Source organism: Spodoptera frugiperda, chromosome 15 (assembly GCF_023101765.2).
Source record: "Spodoptera frugiperda isolate SF20-4 chromosome 15, AGI-APGP_CSIRO_Sfru_2.0, whole genome shotgun sequence".
NCBI lineage: Eukaryota > Metazoa > Arthropoda > Insecta > Lepidoptera > Noctuidae > Spodoptera > Spodoptera frugiperda.
In genome coordinates, this window is record NC_064226.1 from 10,431,420 (window position 1) to 10,448,288 (window position 16,869).

At 37.9% G+C, this 16,869-nt stretch overlaps 3 protein-coding genes across 3 annotated transcripts in view; all 3 read left to right on the plus strand.

The window, feature by feature from the left end:
• LOC118270586 (dynein axonemal heavy chain 8-like) overlaps positions 1-1,106 on the plus strand; it is a 28,418-nt gene extending 27,312 nt beyond the window's left edge. The window contains exons 88-91 of the mRNA XM_050698572.1: positions 71-260; positions 361-482; positions 549-710; positions 957-1,106. Coding sequence (XP_050554529.1) covers positions 71-260; positions 361-482; positions 549-710; positions 957-1,082 — 600 coding nt within the window. The 3' untranslated portion in view covers positions 1,083-1,106. The remainder of the gene's footprint in view (positions 1-70; positions 261-360; positions 483-548; positions 711-956) is intronic.
• Positions 1,107-1,420: 314 nt separating this feature from the next.
• Positions 1,421-10,479, plus strand: LOC126911484 (dynein axonemal heavy chain 8-like; the record flags this gene model as incomplete). Its single annotated transcript, XM_050698782.1, has 28 exons — positions 1,421-1,512; positions 1,722-1,836; positions 1,914-2,090; positions 2,165-2,332; positions 2,510-2,610; positions 2,698-2,896; positions 2,967-3,178; positions 3,254-3,392; positions 3,524-3,708; positions 3,783-3,909; positions 5,567-5,702; positions 5,783-6,000; positions 6,114-6,356; positions 6,457-6,592; positions 6,668-6,821; positions 6,894-7,013; positions 7,091-7,151; positions 7,227-7,406; positions 7,480-7,592; positions 7,669-7,754; positions 8,291-8,552; positions 8,626-8,865; positions 8,944-9,111; positions 9,181-9,322; positions 9,407-9,596; positions 9,697-9,818; positions 9,885-10,046; positions 10,294-10,479. Coding segments are annotated over 28 exons (4,374 nt in total), but the record flags the coding sequence as incomplete, so codon positions are not given.
• A 509-nt stretch (positions 10,480-10,988) lies between these two features.
• Positions 10,989-16,869, plus strand: part of LOC118271598 (dynein axonemal heavy chain 8) — a 48,273-nt gene continuing 42,392 nt past the window's right edge. Inside the window, exons 1-12 of the mRNA XM_035587692.2 lie at positions 10,989-11,501; positions 11,586-11,696; positions 12,084-12,195; positions 12,833-12,975; positions 13,424-13,625; positions 13,810-13,973; positions 14,053-14,229; positions 14,347-14,450; positions 14,742-14,961; positions 15,045-15,191; positions 15,415-15,554; positions 16,622-16,706. Of these exons, the coding sequence (XP_035443585.1) occupies positions 11,100-11,501; positions 11,586-11,696; positions 12,084-12,195; positions 12,833-12,975; positions 13,424-13,625; positions 13,810-13,973; positions 14,053-14,229; positions 14,347-14,450; positions 14,742-14,961; positions 15,045-15,191; positions 15,415-15,554; positions 16,622-16,706 (2,007 nt within the window). The 5' untranslated portion in view covers positions 10,989-11,099. The remainder of the gene's footprint in view (positions 11,502-11,585; positions 11,697-12,083; positions 12,196-12,832; positions 12,976-13,423; positions 13,626-13,809; positions 13,974-14,052; positions 14,230-14,346; positions 14,451-14,741; positions 14,962-15,044; positions 15,192-15,414; positions 15,555-16,621; positions 16,707-16,869) is intronic.

The window sequence follows — 16,869 nt, forward strand, 5'->3', positions numbered from 1 at the left end:
ATCTTTATAATTCTTCATGTAAGTTTCGATTACCTATTTACTAATTTACATTAATATTGTGTTGTTATAGGCACTTCGAGATTCATTAGACAATATTTATGACGCAAAAGTACCAAATATTTGGTTGAAAAGTTCATGGTCGTCGTCAACATTAGGCTTTTGGTTTACTGAATTTTTGGAGAGAACGATACAATTTTCAAATTGGTGCTTTCAAAATAGACCAAATTCTTTCTGGATGACTGGTTTCTTCAACCCTCAAGGTAAAAATAAATAAATAATTCTTATGCTTCCTTAATCCATATACATGTACATAGCTTATTTATAAAACATGATCCATATTAAATTTTTCTACTATCGTAGGATTTTTGACCGCCATGCGTCAGGAAGTAACTCGAGCCCACAAAGGCTGGGCTCTTGACATGGTCACCTTACACAATGATGTTACTAAATTTACTTATGAAGAAGTAAAGGCTCCACCTCCGGTGAGATGAAATTTTGATTAACTTTAGAAGTATTTATTACCTCATTCATTATATTGTCACTTTCAGGAAGGAATATATGTCCACGGCATGTACTTAGATGGCGCAGGTTGGGACCGCCGTAACATGCGTTTGTGTGAATCCACTCTAAAGATAGTGTACACTGCTTTGCCCGTAGTACACGTATATGCGATTAATTCCACAGCGCCAAAGGACCCGAAACTTTATCAGGTTGGTTTGCCGTCCATTATTATTATTTTTTTATATTGTAACGTTTGTGAGTCATACTAAATTAAGTAATACATTTATCGGCTTACTTACATAACAATTTGTCGAGGAACACGACTAGTTTCAAGCCACACGAATAGCTCATATTCATGAGCAGCATTGCGTGACACACGACGCGGCTAACGTCGCGCAGCTATTTAATACTTGTATATTTTTCAATCATTTCTATCAATTTTTCTCGTTTTTCAGTGTCCGGTGTATAAGAAGCCAGTGCGTACTGATTTGACTTTCATAACGCCGCTTTGGCTGCCCACTATTAAAAACCCGGACCACTGGATACTAAGAGGAGTTGCTATGTTGTGTGATATCAAGTGATTTGTTATAAAATTGGCATGGTGCAATAATATTATTTACCTTTTCGTTAATAAACTATGTGTGCTTGTTTGGGATTTTTTAATAAACCATTTCTAAGAATTTCTAAATATGTTTTTATTTTTAAGTTACTCGACACGAATGCATTTTATTAAGATATTTATTAATTTAAAAATCATGGTTTACTCAAATAAATTAATGGAGAAAAGTTCAGCAGTCTAATGCCTTCGAGACGGCGCGGCGCAGCGTCTGTGTACGCTGCTCATGATGAAGAGTCCCCCTTGCTGACTTGAAACTAGGTAGAGCTTTTCTCCATTAATGTACGTAAATAAATCGTTATTTTTGTTACTCCCAAATCTTACCTATCTTTTTTGGAAGGCTACAAATCTTTGTATAAGTCTAAACACATATACATCGCAGAAATGGCGAAAAAGTAAGTTCTTATCTACCACTAAGACATGCGGTACAATCTCTATAAAGTTAATAATTTACATTCAAATGAAAGTGTTGCCGTTTTTGTAGATGATTATTCTTTTAAATATGTTTTCACATAATGATATTTGCTTGGTAGGTATTTTAATCGATGTTAATTTTTATTTAGCCAATTCAATACAATAAATTTACTTTAAATTTAATTGTTAGAATGACAACTGGACTTTCCAAATTAGTGGAGGCAGCAGCCAGTGTCGATATTTTGAAGAAAGAGTTGGAAGTAAAAGAAATTGAAATTAATGAAGCTACAGAGAGAGCAGAAGAGGTTTGTGTCAAGTGTCAACTACTGGTGTCTGTTGTGGCGTTGTAAAATAGTACGTAGTCTAAGTGTGAGTGTTGCAGGTTCTAGCGGCCGTGGCAGACACTCAGGCGGCTGCTGAGGTCGTAAAGGCCGAGGTGTTGGAGGTAAAGGATCGCGCCGTCAAGCTCGTCACTGTCATCGCAGCGGAGACCGCCGTCGCTGAGGAAAAGCTGGCAGATGCAAAGCCAGCGCTTGACGCTGCTGAGGCTGCACTACTGGTAGTTTGCAGCCCAATCATACCTTATAGTTATTTCCTCTGAAAACAGCAGTCTTACATGACGTCTCATTGCAGACCATCAATTCTGCTGACATCGCAACTGTTAGGAAGCTGGGCAAGCCTCCTCATCTCATCACCCTTATTATGGATGCAGTTATTATCTTGTTTAGAAAGCGTATTGATCCTATAAAACCAGATCCTGAGAAACAGTTTTTAACATCTTCGTGGAGTGAATCTTTAAAGGTAATTAATTAATGATGAAATAAGAAATTGTAGAAATAAGCGACTGTTGTCAATTGAATTTTTAGCATCTGCTTCTAGTTTAGCTCTGCTGCTTAGTACAATATTTCGCTAAAATAAGTATACAACATTAAAATAGGTATAAATTTTCTCCATGTAACAAAAACCGTATTGATTCAGGTAATGGCTGATGTAAGGTTCCTAAACAACTTGAAGAATTATCCGAAAGATGAAATAAATGCCGAAATGATTGATCTGTTACAACCTTATTTTAAATACAGGTAAGATATATCTAACAAGATATATACGACTTTTGTTTCCAAAACACTGAGATTAATTTGATAATAAATACTATTGTTCCAACTTAGTCAATATACTTTTGATGCTGCAAAGATAGCTTGTGGTAATGTAGCTGGTCTAATATCGTGGACAATCGCTATGGCACAATTTTATGCTGTTAATAAGGACGTACTGCCACTAAAAGCCAACTTAGCGATAATGCAAGGCAAATACCAGGCAGCTAAAAAAGAACTGGAAGAGGCAGAAGCAGAACTAGAGGAAAAGGAGGTACGTGCGTCCTTAAACCAAAAACATTTTGTAAACACAGACATCATAATGCTTGGTTGCTGATTCGCAGTGTGAGTTGGCGGAGGTACAGCGGCAGTTCGACGAGGCTATGGCACTGAAGCAGGTGGTACTGGATGAAGCCGCTCTATGCCAACAGAAGATGGATGCCGCTTCTGCCCTTATTAACGGTCTTAGCGGAGAACGCATCCGATGGACAGAACAATCTGCGCTCTTTAAGTCTGAAATTGAGCGTTTGGTCGGTGATATCCTACTACTCATCGGGTAGGTAAAAGTAACAGTCGGGGTTGGACTTAGTTCGTTTCGAGTTAATAAATTGTAATGAGCAATTTTTTCCAGATTCTTGTCATATTCCGGACCCTTCAATCAAGAATTTCGTAATTTGCTGATAAGCAATTGGCTTGGTGATTTGATCAATAGAAAAATACCTGTGACCATGAATTTAAATATAACAAGTGAACTTACAGATAATGCTACAGTAAGTGTTATTTAATTTTCCACTATTAATTAATTCGATTGAACTGTTTGTAGCATCAGTCTTAGAAGTATTTACCTTCTTCAAATTATCTTATTAGAAACTTAATGAATTCAAAAGTTTGATCTGTTTAGATTGGTGAATGGAACTTATGCGGATTACCAACAGACGAACTGTCGATACAGAACGGTATTATTGTAACAAAAGCTGCTCGTTTTCCATTACTAATTGATCCGCAAACACAAGGAAAGAATTGGATTAAAAACATGGAGAAATTTAACCAATTAATTGTCACTACTTTAAACCACAAATATTTCAGGTGAGATGCACAACATAATAGTGTTTACTACGTTAATGCTGACTGATCCTGTATAAATGTTGTTCCCATTCCAGAAATCATGTAGAAGACTGCGTATCTTTGGGTCTACCAATGTTGATAGAAGATGTTGCTGAAGAGTTAGATCCAGTTCTGGATAATATACTTGAAAGAAATTATATCAAGATAGGATCATCTTATAAGGTACTAGCAGTGAAACCGAATATAGGTCGCGCCGTAAATCACGACGGAACCACCCTCGGGAACATGGCGACTCCGAGGAAAGCTCTCATCAGTACCGCCACGAGGTCGTGACCGCCGTCGTTCTACATCTCGATCTCGACATACACCCTTACGTGCAAGGATCACTCATTTGCTCAAATAGGAAAATGACTAATAATATAAGATTGTAGGCGTCCCAACCATCTTATACCATTGCCTTATACATTACTAAAGCGACTAACGCTATATAGGTGCCAATCACCGCCGTTGGGCGATCCACGCTTCGCAGTGAGGCATCCACATGCGACTAACACTGTTGATAGGGAACACATACCATTGTTGGGCGACTAACGCCATTGGGACAATGCCGGTGCGGGACGATGCCGGTGCGGGACGATGCCGGTGCGGGACGATGCCGATGCGGGACGATGCCGGTACGGGACAAAGCTTGTGCGGGCAAATACCTGTGGGAGACAAAGTTTGTGCGGGACAATACCTGTGTGGGTACAATGCCTGTGCGGGGCAAAGCTTGTGCGGGACAAAGCCTGTGCGGAACTATGCCTTTGCGGGACTATGCCTTTATGGGACAATGCTTGTGCGGGACAATACTTGTGCGGGACAAAGCTTGTGCGGGACAAAGCCTGTGCGGGACAAAGCCTATGCGGGACTAACCCGGTGGGATTAACCCGTATGTTGGGCGACTAACGCCATAGGTGGGGAACTTATCCCATTGTAGGGCGACTAACACCCATCTACCTCTGAAACCAAAAACAGAATAAGTCTATCGAGCTCGGTCGTACCTGACCAAAACTTATCGATATCTCTTAGATAGATATCGATAAGTTTATTCGAAGTCAGAAAACAGCATAGTAAGTGTGTATGTCGAGATCGAGATGTAGAACGACGGCGGTCACGACCTCGTGGCGGTACTGATGAGAGCTTTCCTCGGAGTCGCCATGTTCCCGACGGTGGTTCCGTCGTAATTTACGGCGCGGACCTACATACGGTTTCACTGCTGTGGACTCGTCTCGCGACACGCCTTGAGATCGGCCTCGTGAACGACGACGTTCATGGCTTCTTGCCATGATCAGCACAAAGATTCGATATTAAATCACGCACACACGTAATCTATTCTGTTTTATGAGCTATTTCTGTCCGACTTGCTAGACAAAAATTGTGATTGCTCGGTTAATATACATGTTATATATGGGCTATAGCACTCAAGAATAATGTAGCTTTCTACCAGTGAAAAAATTTTTAGGATTAGATCATTAGTTCCAGAGATTACCCATTACATACAAACTTGCAAACTTTACCTCTTTATAATATTAGTATAGATATGCAAATACTAATTTTACATGCTTATTTATCAGGAAGACATTCTCTTTTATTTAATTTATCGTCGATCGTACAGAAAAGGGTTCTTTGGTATCACTAAATTGATTTAATTATTTTGGCTGTACTTTTTTTTTAATCTCTGCTCTCATTTCACAGTTCTTTACCAAATGAACTATCCTGTTGTATCTACTTGTAAGTGTATCTAGTTGTATCTACTTGTAAGTGTATCTAGGCTTTTGTAGAGTGGGGCACTAACTGGCCACCTTAATAAGTATGTTTATAATTGTAATCTGTGTGTTAGGTCAAATTCGGTGACAAAGAAATAGATGTGATGCTAAGTCATAAGATATATATTACAACAAAGCTACCAAATCCTGCGTATACACCCGAAGTTTCAGCACGGACGTCAATCATAGATTTTACTGTAACCATACAAGGTGCGAAAAAAACATTTTGGTTTGTTTACAGAATTTGATTGTGAATGTATTTTTTGTTATTAATAATAGTGAAATTGTAGGTCTAGAAGATCAGCTATTAGGTCGTGTGATCTTAACAGAAAAGGCAGAATTGGAAGCAGAACGAACTCAACTTATAATGGACGTGACGGCCAACCGACGTAAGATGCAGGAACTGGAGAGTAACTTACTGCAAAAGTTGACCACAATCGAGGGCTCACTTGTTGAAGATGTATCACTTATCCAAGTACTGAATGTCACCAAAGCAACTGCTACAGAGGTACAGGGACAAATAGTCATATTTTTGTATCTACGTAAACATCACTTTTTGTTATTATATTGTTATTTTGATGGTTGGTGTTGATTGTGAATATTGTACGTTTTATACACCAGGTAAAAGAAAAATTGGATATTGCCAAAGAGACAGAGATGAAGATAAACGCGGCTCGCGAGGAGTACCGGCCGGTGGCCACACGTGGCTCTGTCCTGTATTTCCTCATTTGCAACATGTCTCTCGTGTGCAACATGTACCAGACCTCACTGGCGCAGTTTCTGGAGCTGTTCGATCTATCCATGGAGCGTTCGCCACAGAGCCCCATTACGATACGCAGAATCGGTTTTATAATTGACTATTTGGTAAGAAGTTTATAACAATACTCCCTAAAACAGATGATAGGCAGTGAATTATTATTATGTATTTTAAATTCTTTGATATGAAATATTTTTTACCAAACAGACATACAACGTGTTTAAATTCATCTCCCGAGGTTTCTACGAGAAGCATAAATATTTATTTACTGTACTATTGACATTGAAGATAGACTTGCAGAGGGAATATATTATATTTGAAGAGTTTCAAACTTTCATTAAAGGTAAACACGATAAACTGCAGTAAATAAAAAAATATTAAGTGTCAAGTACACTAATATATTTTATTTATTACTCAGGTGGCGCTGCGTTAGATCTTAATACTTGTCCCCCTAAACCATATAAATGGATAACCGACATGTCATGGCTGAATTTAGTTCAGCTATCCAATCTGCGTCAGTTTACAGAGATACTCAGCCAAGTTTGTAATAATGAGAGAGGATGGAAGGCTTGGTGAGTGGTGTAACGGTTTATGTTAATGTAGTTTACTGTCTTATTTATATTACGGTATATATTTTTTTGAAGGTTTGATAAGGAAGCGCCAGAAGACGAGCCTTTGCCTGATGGCTATAATACTCTAGACGTGTTCAGAAAGTTGCTGGTGGTGCGCGCCTGGTGTCCTGACAGGACACTCGCACAAAGTTTGTAAGTGGCTTGTGAAATTAATTTTATTTTACATTTTCTATTTGGGTATTTATAAATACCCTGTGTAAATATTTCAGGAAGTATGTTGTGAGCTCTATGGGAGCCCGGTACTCTGAAGCAGTCATAGTCAATTATGAGGTTCGTTGATGATGCAAATAAGAAATACGTTCAAAACTTTGAATTTATTTTAATAGAAACAAATCTTACTTTTAGAATATGGTATTAGAATCTCGTCCACTGGTTCCCCTGATTGGATTTTTGGCCATGGGCTCGGATCCAACACCTTCTATTGAGATAACTGCTAAGCGCATGGAGAATATTTGTGCATCCATATCAATGGGCCAAGGTCAAGAGATTCATGCAAGAAAACTAATAGACCGTGGAATGAAAGAGGTGATCATTGAGCTCTCGTGTAATATGTACATTATATAAATAATATTAACAATAAACTTACAATTTTTTAAAGGGTTTGTGGGTATTGCTGCAAAACTGTCACTTAGGGTTAGATTATATGACAGAAATCATGGAACAATTTAGTGAACTCGAGAAAAACCCTGAAAAGGTTCATGAAACTTTTAGGTAATTTGCTTATGTCATAATAATATTTATTAATTTAAAAAAAAAAGTCGTTAATATCTTACCTCCATCATCCCAGACTTTGGATAACCACGGAGGTGCACCCAATGTTTCCTATTACTCTTCTGCAAATGTCCATTAAATATACGTGTGAACCACCTTCAGGTAAGTTCAACATCATAAGAAGGCTTTTGAGCTATTGCCAAGTCTAAAAGGTAATACAGTAGAAGCTCCTTATTCGCGGGGTATGCGTTCCGTAAATATGCCGCGAATACAGAAACCGTGAATATGGAATGGTAATTTGTATGGGGTTATAGGGGATACGTTCCTAGATGACGGAATTAAGAAGCAAATAGTAGATAAAAAAATGTTTAATTGAACTTTCTGATCATACAGATTGCCTGATGATAATATTATTATCATCAGGTTTAGGTCACACTAGGTTTAGGCAGAAGTCACAATCTAGACGTAGCTGTAATAAGGTCTATTTTATGTTTTTATCCTTCTACTGACGCGTTGACAAAGGATAGCGAATGTATTTTTTTAGATTACGCACCAATATTTCGATTCAATCCGCGAATAAAGAAATTTTAGACCGCGAATATGGGAATTGGGTCGCAATTTTTCAATCCGCGAATAGTGAAACCGCGAATGAAGGAAGCGCGAATAAGGAGCTTCTACTGTACTTAAAAATGTTGTAGGTATAAAAGCAGGTCTCATGAGGACCTATGATGCGATGAGTCAGGACTTCCTTGACTACAGCGACAGTCCCTTCTATTTGCCTTTGATCTACACCATCTCATTCTTACACACGGTGGTGCAAGAGAGACGGAAGTTCGGTCCTCTCGGGTGGAATATTCCCTACGAGTTTAATTCTGCTGACTGGTTGTCCTCTTGTATGTTTGTGCAAAACCATTTGGATTCACTAGAGCAGGGGCAACCTGTTAGCTGGACAACTGTGCGGTAAGTGGCGCTATCATATCTGCGTCTCGCAATAAATATTGATTTGTATTCACATAAAGACGATATGTTTCAGTTATATGGTATCAGCGGTCCAATACGGCGGGAGAGTGACTGATGACTACGATACGCGACTACTGGTAACCTTCTGTAAGGTTTTGTTCTCAGATCAACTTTTTAACGATGACTTTCAATTCTACAAAGGATATGGCATGCTTAAATTTAAAAATATATCCGAGTACCTTGAGGTTCTTGAGACAATGAAAACTGTGGATCCCCCTCAAGTGTACGGCCTGCACACCAACGCAGACATCACGTTAGTTTAAGTTTGACGTATTTTTTTATTTGATCCTTTATTTTACAACTATAATTACTACATAGTTTTTACTTATAGGTACCAGCGTAACACTACTCTGGAACTTGTAGATACAATATTATCCATACAACCGAAGGAAGCAAGTGGAGAAGCTGGAGAAACACGCGAGGCCTCGGTATACAGACAGGCTAAAGAAATGCTAGACAAAATCCCACCGAACTTTGATCCACATGAAGTAATAATCAGGTAAATTATTTAGTTCGTATTTAGAAAAATGTAATATTATGCCAGATAAGTAATCAATTTTCTTTGTAGGTTAAGAATGTATGGGATACTTAATTCAATGGTGATATTTTTGAGGCAAGAAATTGATAGGATGCAGAAAGTTATCAACCTAGTAAGAACGACACTAAAGGACCTGTTGCTCGCTATTGATGGAACTATAATAATGAATGAGGTAACAATGGTTTTATCTTTATAATTCTTCATGTAAGTTTCGATTACCTATTTACTAATTTACATTAATATTGTGTTGTTATAGGCACTTCGAGATTCATTAGACAATATTTATGACGCAAAAGTACCAAATATTTGGTTGAAAAGTTCATGGTCGTCGTCAACATTAGGCTTTTGGTTTACTGAATTTTTGGAGAGAACGATACAATTTTCAAATTGGTGCTTTCAAAATAGACCAAATTCTTTCTGGATGACTGGTTTCTTCAACCCTCAAGGTAAAAATAAATAAATAATTCTTATGCTTCCTTAATCCATATACATGTACATAGCTTATTTATAAAACATGATCCATATTAAATTTTTCTACTATCGTAGGATTTTTGACCGCCATGCGTCAGGAAGTAACTCGAGCCCACAAAGGCTGGGCTCTTGACATGGTCACCTTACACAATGATGTTACTAAATTTACTTATGAAGAAGTAAAGGCTCCACCTCCGGTGAGATGAAATTTTGATTAACTTTAGAAGTATTTATTACCTCATTCATTATATTGTCACTTTCAGGAAGGAATATATGTCCACGGCATGTACTTAGATGGCGCAGGTTGGGACCGCCGTAACATGCGTTTGTGTGAATCCACTCTAAAGATAGTGTACACTGCTTTGCCCGTAGTACACGTATATGCGATTAATTCCACAGCGCCAAAGGACCCGAAACTTTATCAGGTTGGTTTGCCGTCCATTATTATTATTTTTTTTATATTGTAACGTTTGTGAGTCATACTAAATTAAGTAATACATTTATCGGCTTACTTACATAACAATTTGTCGAGGAACACGACTAGTTTCAAGCCACACGAATAGCTCATATTCATGAGCAGCATTGCGTGACACACGACGCGGCTAACGTCGCGCAGCTATTTAATACTTGTATATTTTTCAATCATTTCTATCAATTTTTCTCGTTTTTCAGTGTCCGGTGTATAAGAAGCCAGTGCGTACTGATTTGACTTTCATAACGCCGCTTTGGTTGCCCACTATTAAAAACCCGGACCACTGGATACTAAGAGGAGTTGCTATGTTGTGTGATATCAAGTGATTTGTTATAAAATTGGCATGGTGCAATAATATTATTTACCTTTTCGTTAATAAACTATGTGTGCTTGTTTGGGATTTTTTAATAAACCATTTCTAAGAATTTCTAAATATGTTTTTATTTTTAAGTTACTCGACACGAATGCATTTTATTAAGATATTTATTAATTTAAAAATCATGGTTTACTCAAATAAATTAATGGAGAAAAGTTCAGCAGTCTAATGCCTTCGAGACGGCGCGGCGCAGCGTCTGTGCACGCTGCTCATGATGAAGAGTCCCCCTGTGACTTGAAACTAGGTAGAGCTTTTCTCCATTAATGTACGTAAATAAATCGTGATTTTTGTTATTTTGTATTTCTGACAATATGACGTATGATGATGATGTGATAAAGTTTAAATCCAGTTCAATCTAACCTTCCAAACCCAGTGTATTAAAAGCATTTTAGTTGTTTTAGGATCATAATAAACGAATACATATTACCAAAAAAGTTTACGCACTATTAAATACTTTACCTTTGTGTTCCGTAACTATAATACTGGCAGAACGTAATTCTATTTAAATTTTGATTTGAAATGACATCATCTTGTAATTTTATTTGTATTGTTTGACTTGTGTGTAACTTGGTAGAAAAATATTTTTATATTTATTAGGGAATACGAAAATAGTTTTGTATTTAGAAGATAATGGAAGGAAATGAAGTACCACCTGAAGGTGCACCTGCTCCAGAAGCAGAAACTAAACCAGAAGCAGAAACTAAACCTGAAGCAGAAACTAAACCAACAGTTACCACAGTAGTACCTCCAGAAGAAGCCCCTGAAGCACCTCCCGTGGACCAGCGTGATGAGGAAATGGGAGATGATATATCGTTTACTAAAAGGAAGATTGCTGAGGTCGCTCGAACGCTGTCACATAAGATGTCGTCAATCCGAAGGATGTCGTTCACAGATGGAGAACGGATCGAAGTGGACAAGACTGCCTTGGAAGCTATTCTTGACGTCAGTGCTCGTATAGCAGGCATTCAAAAGAGGAGCAGATTATCAATGAGCACGTTGGCTTTAGCTCACGAATCTTATAAAGACAAGCAAGTAAATAAAGTTGATCACTAGATAATTTGTTTTATTTATCAAATATATTAAAAAGGTATATTGTTAAAATTGTTTTGTTTGTAGGCCAAAGCTAAAGAAGCTCGTAATAATCGTATGGGTGGACTCAAGCAACAGCACAGATATTTACTAGAGAATTGTGGTGTTATGTTGAATAAACCAAATGACTATGTCTTGGTAAGTCTTAGAGTGGTCACCTGTACCCGTCTAATAAGAGTAATAAGTTGCCTGAACCACATAAATGTTCACATAAGAACAATAGGTACTATTTTAACTGAAGTTATGTTTTATTTAAACTGTAGAAGGTCTGGCTCTTCATTAGGCTGATAAAAATCTGATTAGCTTCAGTACTTAGGTACTTCATAACACAGTTCGTAAAATGTGTGTGAATCTGTTCATGGAACACAGGGGGCACTTATCTGAATCCTATCACTTTGTCCTCTGCTGCATTCTACGCTTTTGTTAGTACCTGTAAGGGTAATAGAAGGGAATATAGATTCGCAAACATTTTTTTAAATGGTTTTTTACAGAAAGTATCATTTTGGTATCACTATCACTTTGCAGGATGGTGTTTACGATGCTGATATACATATAGAACTATTAGACAGCGCTATTGCTGAAGGTGGCAGGAATTGTATAGTCCTATGTGACGCGTCGCTTCCACCTGTTAAAATGGGTAATGTTCCTAAAATATTTTACTAAATCGATATGAATACATTGTAGGTACGTAAGAAAAATAAAACAATAGAAATCAAAATATATAGGTGTCTAATGAAATCTTGTAAATTATAATTGGATATTTAGTATGCAGTTGGTTTCTGGCGATCTGAGTTGAGCTCGTTGTAAGCAGATTTCGCCAGGGCAACTTTAGGAACTTGAATTAAAACAGCTCGCGTCTGCGAGCTGAAGTTCGTAGCTTCGGGCTGTAAGGAGTCCGAAGCTTCCGTAATAGCTCGTTCATGACTTTCGTCTTAGTGGCGAGCGTTTAACCCTTTAGTCATTCCCGCTGCTCACCGCTGCGTTGCGCCGTAACGAGTTGTTCGGCATAAAAACACGTGCGTTTGAGTGGCGTCTCATAGCGTGCTTCAAACATTTAATAATACACTGCTCGCAGCAGCGCTCGCCGCTGCCGCTTACTACGGCGAGGTCGTGGACGGGCCTTAAGACACCCAAGCTCCAGTATAGCTCGGTAATGAACCGAACCGATATAGCTCAGTAGGTATAGTGGTTGACGGGCCTTAACATTTTTTTCTGAACGCATACTTATTTATAGTTCATCTGGACTACCACTAAGCTTTACATCACTCTTTCAGAATCTGGTCGATTCGTACCCAATCAGAAAGGTAAAATGGACAGGACGTATATATCTGATGCATCAACTATTGGCACGGAAGGCAAATGCGTTGCTATGTACAGATTCAGGACGAAAGCTATTGACTCCAAGAATATAGGAGACGTAATTATTCTTAATAAAATATTTAAATACTTAATGATGAGGTCTTGAGTTCGGTACTCGAGTCACCCTTATACCTACATAATTAAACTGTTATTTCACATCATTCGGGATTATTATTTCAAATCTCTTTCGTTGTTAATTTTGTGATCATATAACCTTTATGTTTGGATTGGTTGGTTGTTATCCACTATCAAAGCAACGGCACATCCTACTTGCGACAATACGTGGGGTAAGGCGTACTTGTGATACCGCATGATATCGAACTTAATTTCTCCATGATTCTCTAGAATTAATTTTGGCTCTAACCAAAATAGGCACATAGAACAGTTGTTGCGTGTAGCATCACATTGCGTTGTATTGTGGCATGTTGCGTTGTAACATGATATTTATATTGTTGAAGGTATTTACCGCGCAAGCCAACCCCATGTACCATTTTTATTCATTCCAGGATTATTTCTTCGTTGTATTCGATGTAAATCCAGAAACGGATAATGTTGTATCTGCTATATACCACACGATGACACGTGTATATATCCCGGCACTCAAGGTCTGTAAGGGTTGGGGAGACATCAACCCGCCGAACCCCAACAGTGCTACCATCATTAAAACTTACGAGTCCAAGATCATGTTGTTTGTTGATTACCTTGCTAGTGAGTGTTCACTTGTATTCAAATATGTTTATCAATTAATCTTACAATTTTGTTTATTACTTTACTGTTGTATTTCTAATTCATTTATAATTCTATTTATCTTTTGTTATATCGTACGGTTCTGAAAACTATGATATGATAGTTATTTGGGTCTAGGATAAAGAACTTCATAATTTGTTTTTAGAAACAAAAATTGATTTGGACTGCTGTACTAGATTCAAAATTAATTACCATTTGTATGAAGATGAACTAGCTGATGAAGAAAAAATGAAGCTTGCTATAACCAAAACACATGTACTGGAAGAAATATGCTCGTATGTAAAACAATGGATCAGGCAAATCACTATGGTAAATTGATACTTATGACAACATCTATAAGGCACTGAAATGACGTGAATTTTTTTGAGTTATTTTTTTTTGTGTTTAGGTGCTAGTACAAAGCCGGCAGCTGCGTCGCGAACCTTCCAATATTGGTCCTCTGGCGGAGCTGGATCACTGGCGTCGCCAGCTCACTACCTTCACGTCAATAATCGAGCATATCAAGAGCGAACCTACACAGATGTACATACACACATTAATACGTGCAAAATCGAAACTTTTAAAGGTAATGCATAAGTAATTATGTAACTGCTCGATGAAGTAAGTCGACTAGTTTCGTAGTTGAATGCGCGACAACCGATGCGACGTGTAATAACATTACAACATCACGTATACATTGCAGAAATGGCGACAATTAGATAATCTAGTCACTGATTACTACAATGAAGCCTTTGATAATGTCAAATATTTATACGCCTTGGAAAAATATTGCGAACCACTGTACAGGTTAGTTTATTACACCAATTTAAAAAACTAAACGAATAAATTATTTTTAATGTAGAATCGTATCATACAGTCGACGAGAGACGCTTTGAAAGAAACATTTACTAACACAATGTTTTTCTATGCGTGTTTCTGGTGTATTCCTACCTGTGACCTTCTTGGCCCACTTTTATACTTCTTATGACCATAAAAACCTCTGCAAAGGTTATGTTTTTCTAATACTTTGTAACACCAGATTGGTGACAGGAATAATGTCTCTCGTCTCAGACGTACTTACTTCATGTTTGCTTTCAGGTGTGACCCATCCACAACGCAACAATACATTCCTGGCTTATTGTACACAATTCGTATGATATTTGCTACATCCAGATACTATAATACTACTAAACAGATTTCTACGTTAATTGTCAAAGTAACTAACCAGATTCTTAATATGTGCATGGAATTTCTTACTAATGGAGGCAAAAAGAATATTTGGAATCAAGATAAACTCAAATTTATTTATAAAGCTAAAGTATGTGAACATTTTGTACCTATACACATTATGGGACATGTAACTTTTGTTAATACATTACAATGCAACGTTTAATGTTACAGCTGTGTTTAAGTTTATACAACTTCTATCGCGAGTGCTACGCGGAAACTCAAAAAGAAATGATGGAAGCAGCCGACGAAAGACCATTCGATTGTTCCGAGATGTATATATTCGGAAAATTTGAAACTTTCCGCAAAAGAATTACTAAAGTAAGATATTCAAAATATGACTAGTCTAAATAACCCATTTGTCTGCAGATACACTTAGGAGATAAAGAATTTTGAAATATATAAAGCTAGTCAAAATTATAATGTCTCCAGTGGTTCCAGTAATAAAATATACAAAGAATATCAATGAGACAGGGAGGTAATAGTAATTGTTAATAGCATTAACAGCTACTACATCACTATAAAACCGTTGTAATTAACACAGGTAATCGATCTATTCCAAACCTATATAACATACTATGTGTTAAATAAAACAACGTTGGAAGGGATTGAGGACTACGCAGCCAATTTCAATAAACTGTTCAAGACTATATCGTCAAAAACTTATGATGCTTTAGATCACAGGTCGGTAATGCAAAAAGGTTGTATGTTGTATTATATCTTTAACATGGTATTTTTTATGGAATAAGCTGGTAAACGAGCAGGCAGATCACCTGATGGTAAGCAATCGCCGCCGCCCATGGACACCCGAAACACCAAAGGCTGCACAGCAGAGGAAGTCACAAGTGCGTTGTCAGCCTTTTGGGGGTTAGGAATTTAAGGCCTCGGCCTCGAATTTTGCGGGCAGCGGGGCGGCAGCGGCAGCGGCGCGGTAGCGGCAGGATCTTATGCGTATAATCAAATGGACCGGTTTTCGAAAACAGCGGCGGCGGAGCGGCGCGGGAGCGGGCAACGAGCGGTGCACTCCAGTCAAGCGGTGACCGCCCGTGTTGCGCGTCTGCATTGTAGTATAGTGTTGTGTACCTACATTTTTTTTTGTGACGTATCAAAATGTCCTCGGACGTGCAAGAGCAAATGATTTCGGCAATCTTTGAGAGGACACCCATATGGAACAGCAAAGATGTGAACCATAAAAATAGAAGAAAAATTAACCAATTATGGGAAGAAATAAAAAACGAACTGAATATTGAAGACTATAGCAAAAACTGAAATATCTCTTGATAGTTTCAAGAATATAGTCAAAAGTTTCTACACTCATTTTAGTGTAGTCATAGAATTTGTCGGGATTTTGTCTCTGTTCTTCATAATTTCGATAAAACTCGCCATTTATTTTCCTTGCCCTATAGTAAGTCTTCTTCTTTTGCCCACAGTAAGTCGAGCGTTAGGAATAAATTTGAATCAAAAAGATTTCGTTCGCTAATAAAAACAAATATCTCGACAACACAACCACGAACACAACACTACACCGCTGTAGTGCCGCGCGATCTGCCCGCTAGTTTCGAGAACGGGTCCGCCGCCGCCGCCCCGCTCCCGCGCCGCCGCCGCCGCCGCCCCGCTGCCCGCAAAATTCGAGGCCGAGGCCTAAGGGTTGTTGTGGAATCGGGTACTTATAACCTGTCGTTTGAAAGGTGTAAAATGAATTATTGCAATCATTAATTAGTACTAAAGTAACAAAAGTGTTTATTGAACAGGCGACCAGATTTTGATAAGGATTTCAAAATATATAAAGACGCGGTGGCCAATCAGGAACTGTTGCTTGAAAACTTTATGATTAATGTATGTACTTACTGTTTTATATAATTTAACATGGCGTCTACTTATGCTTTGTTCGCATTACGCTAGCATTTAAGCTAAGTAGCAAGTATTTAATAACTCTCTATCGAGAGAGCTAGAACGAGAGCAATACTAGCGTAGTGCGAACAAGGTATTAATTATAATA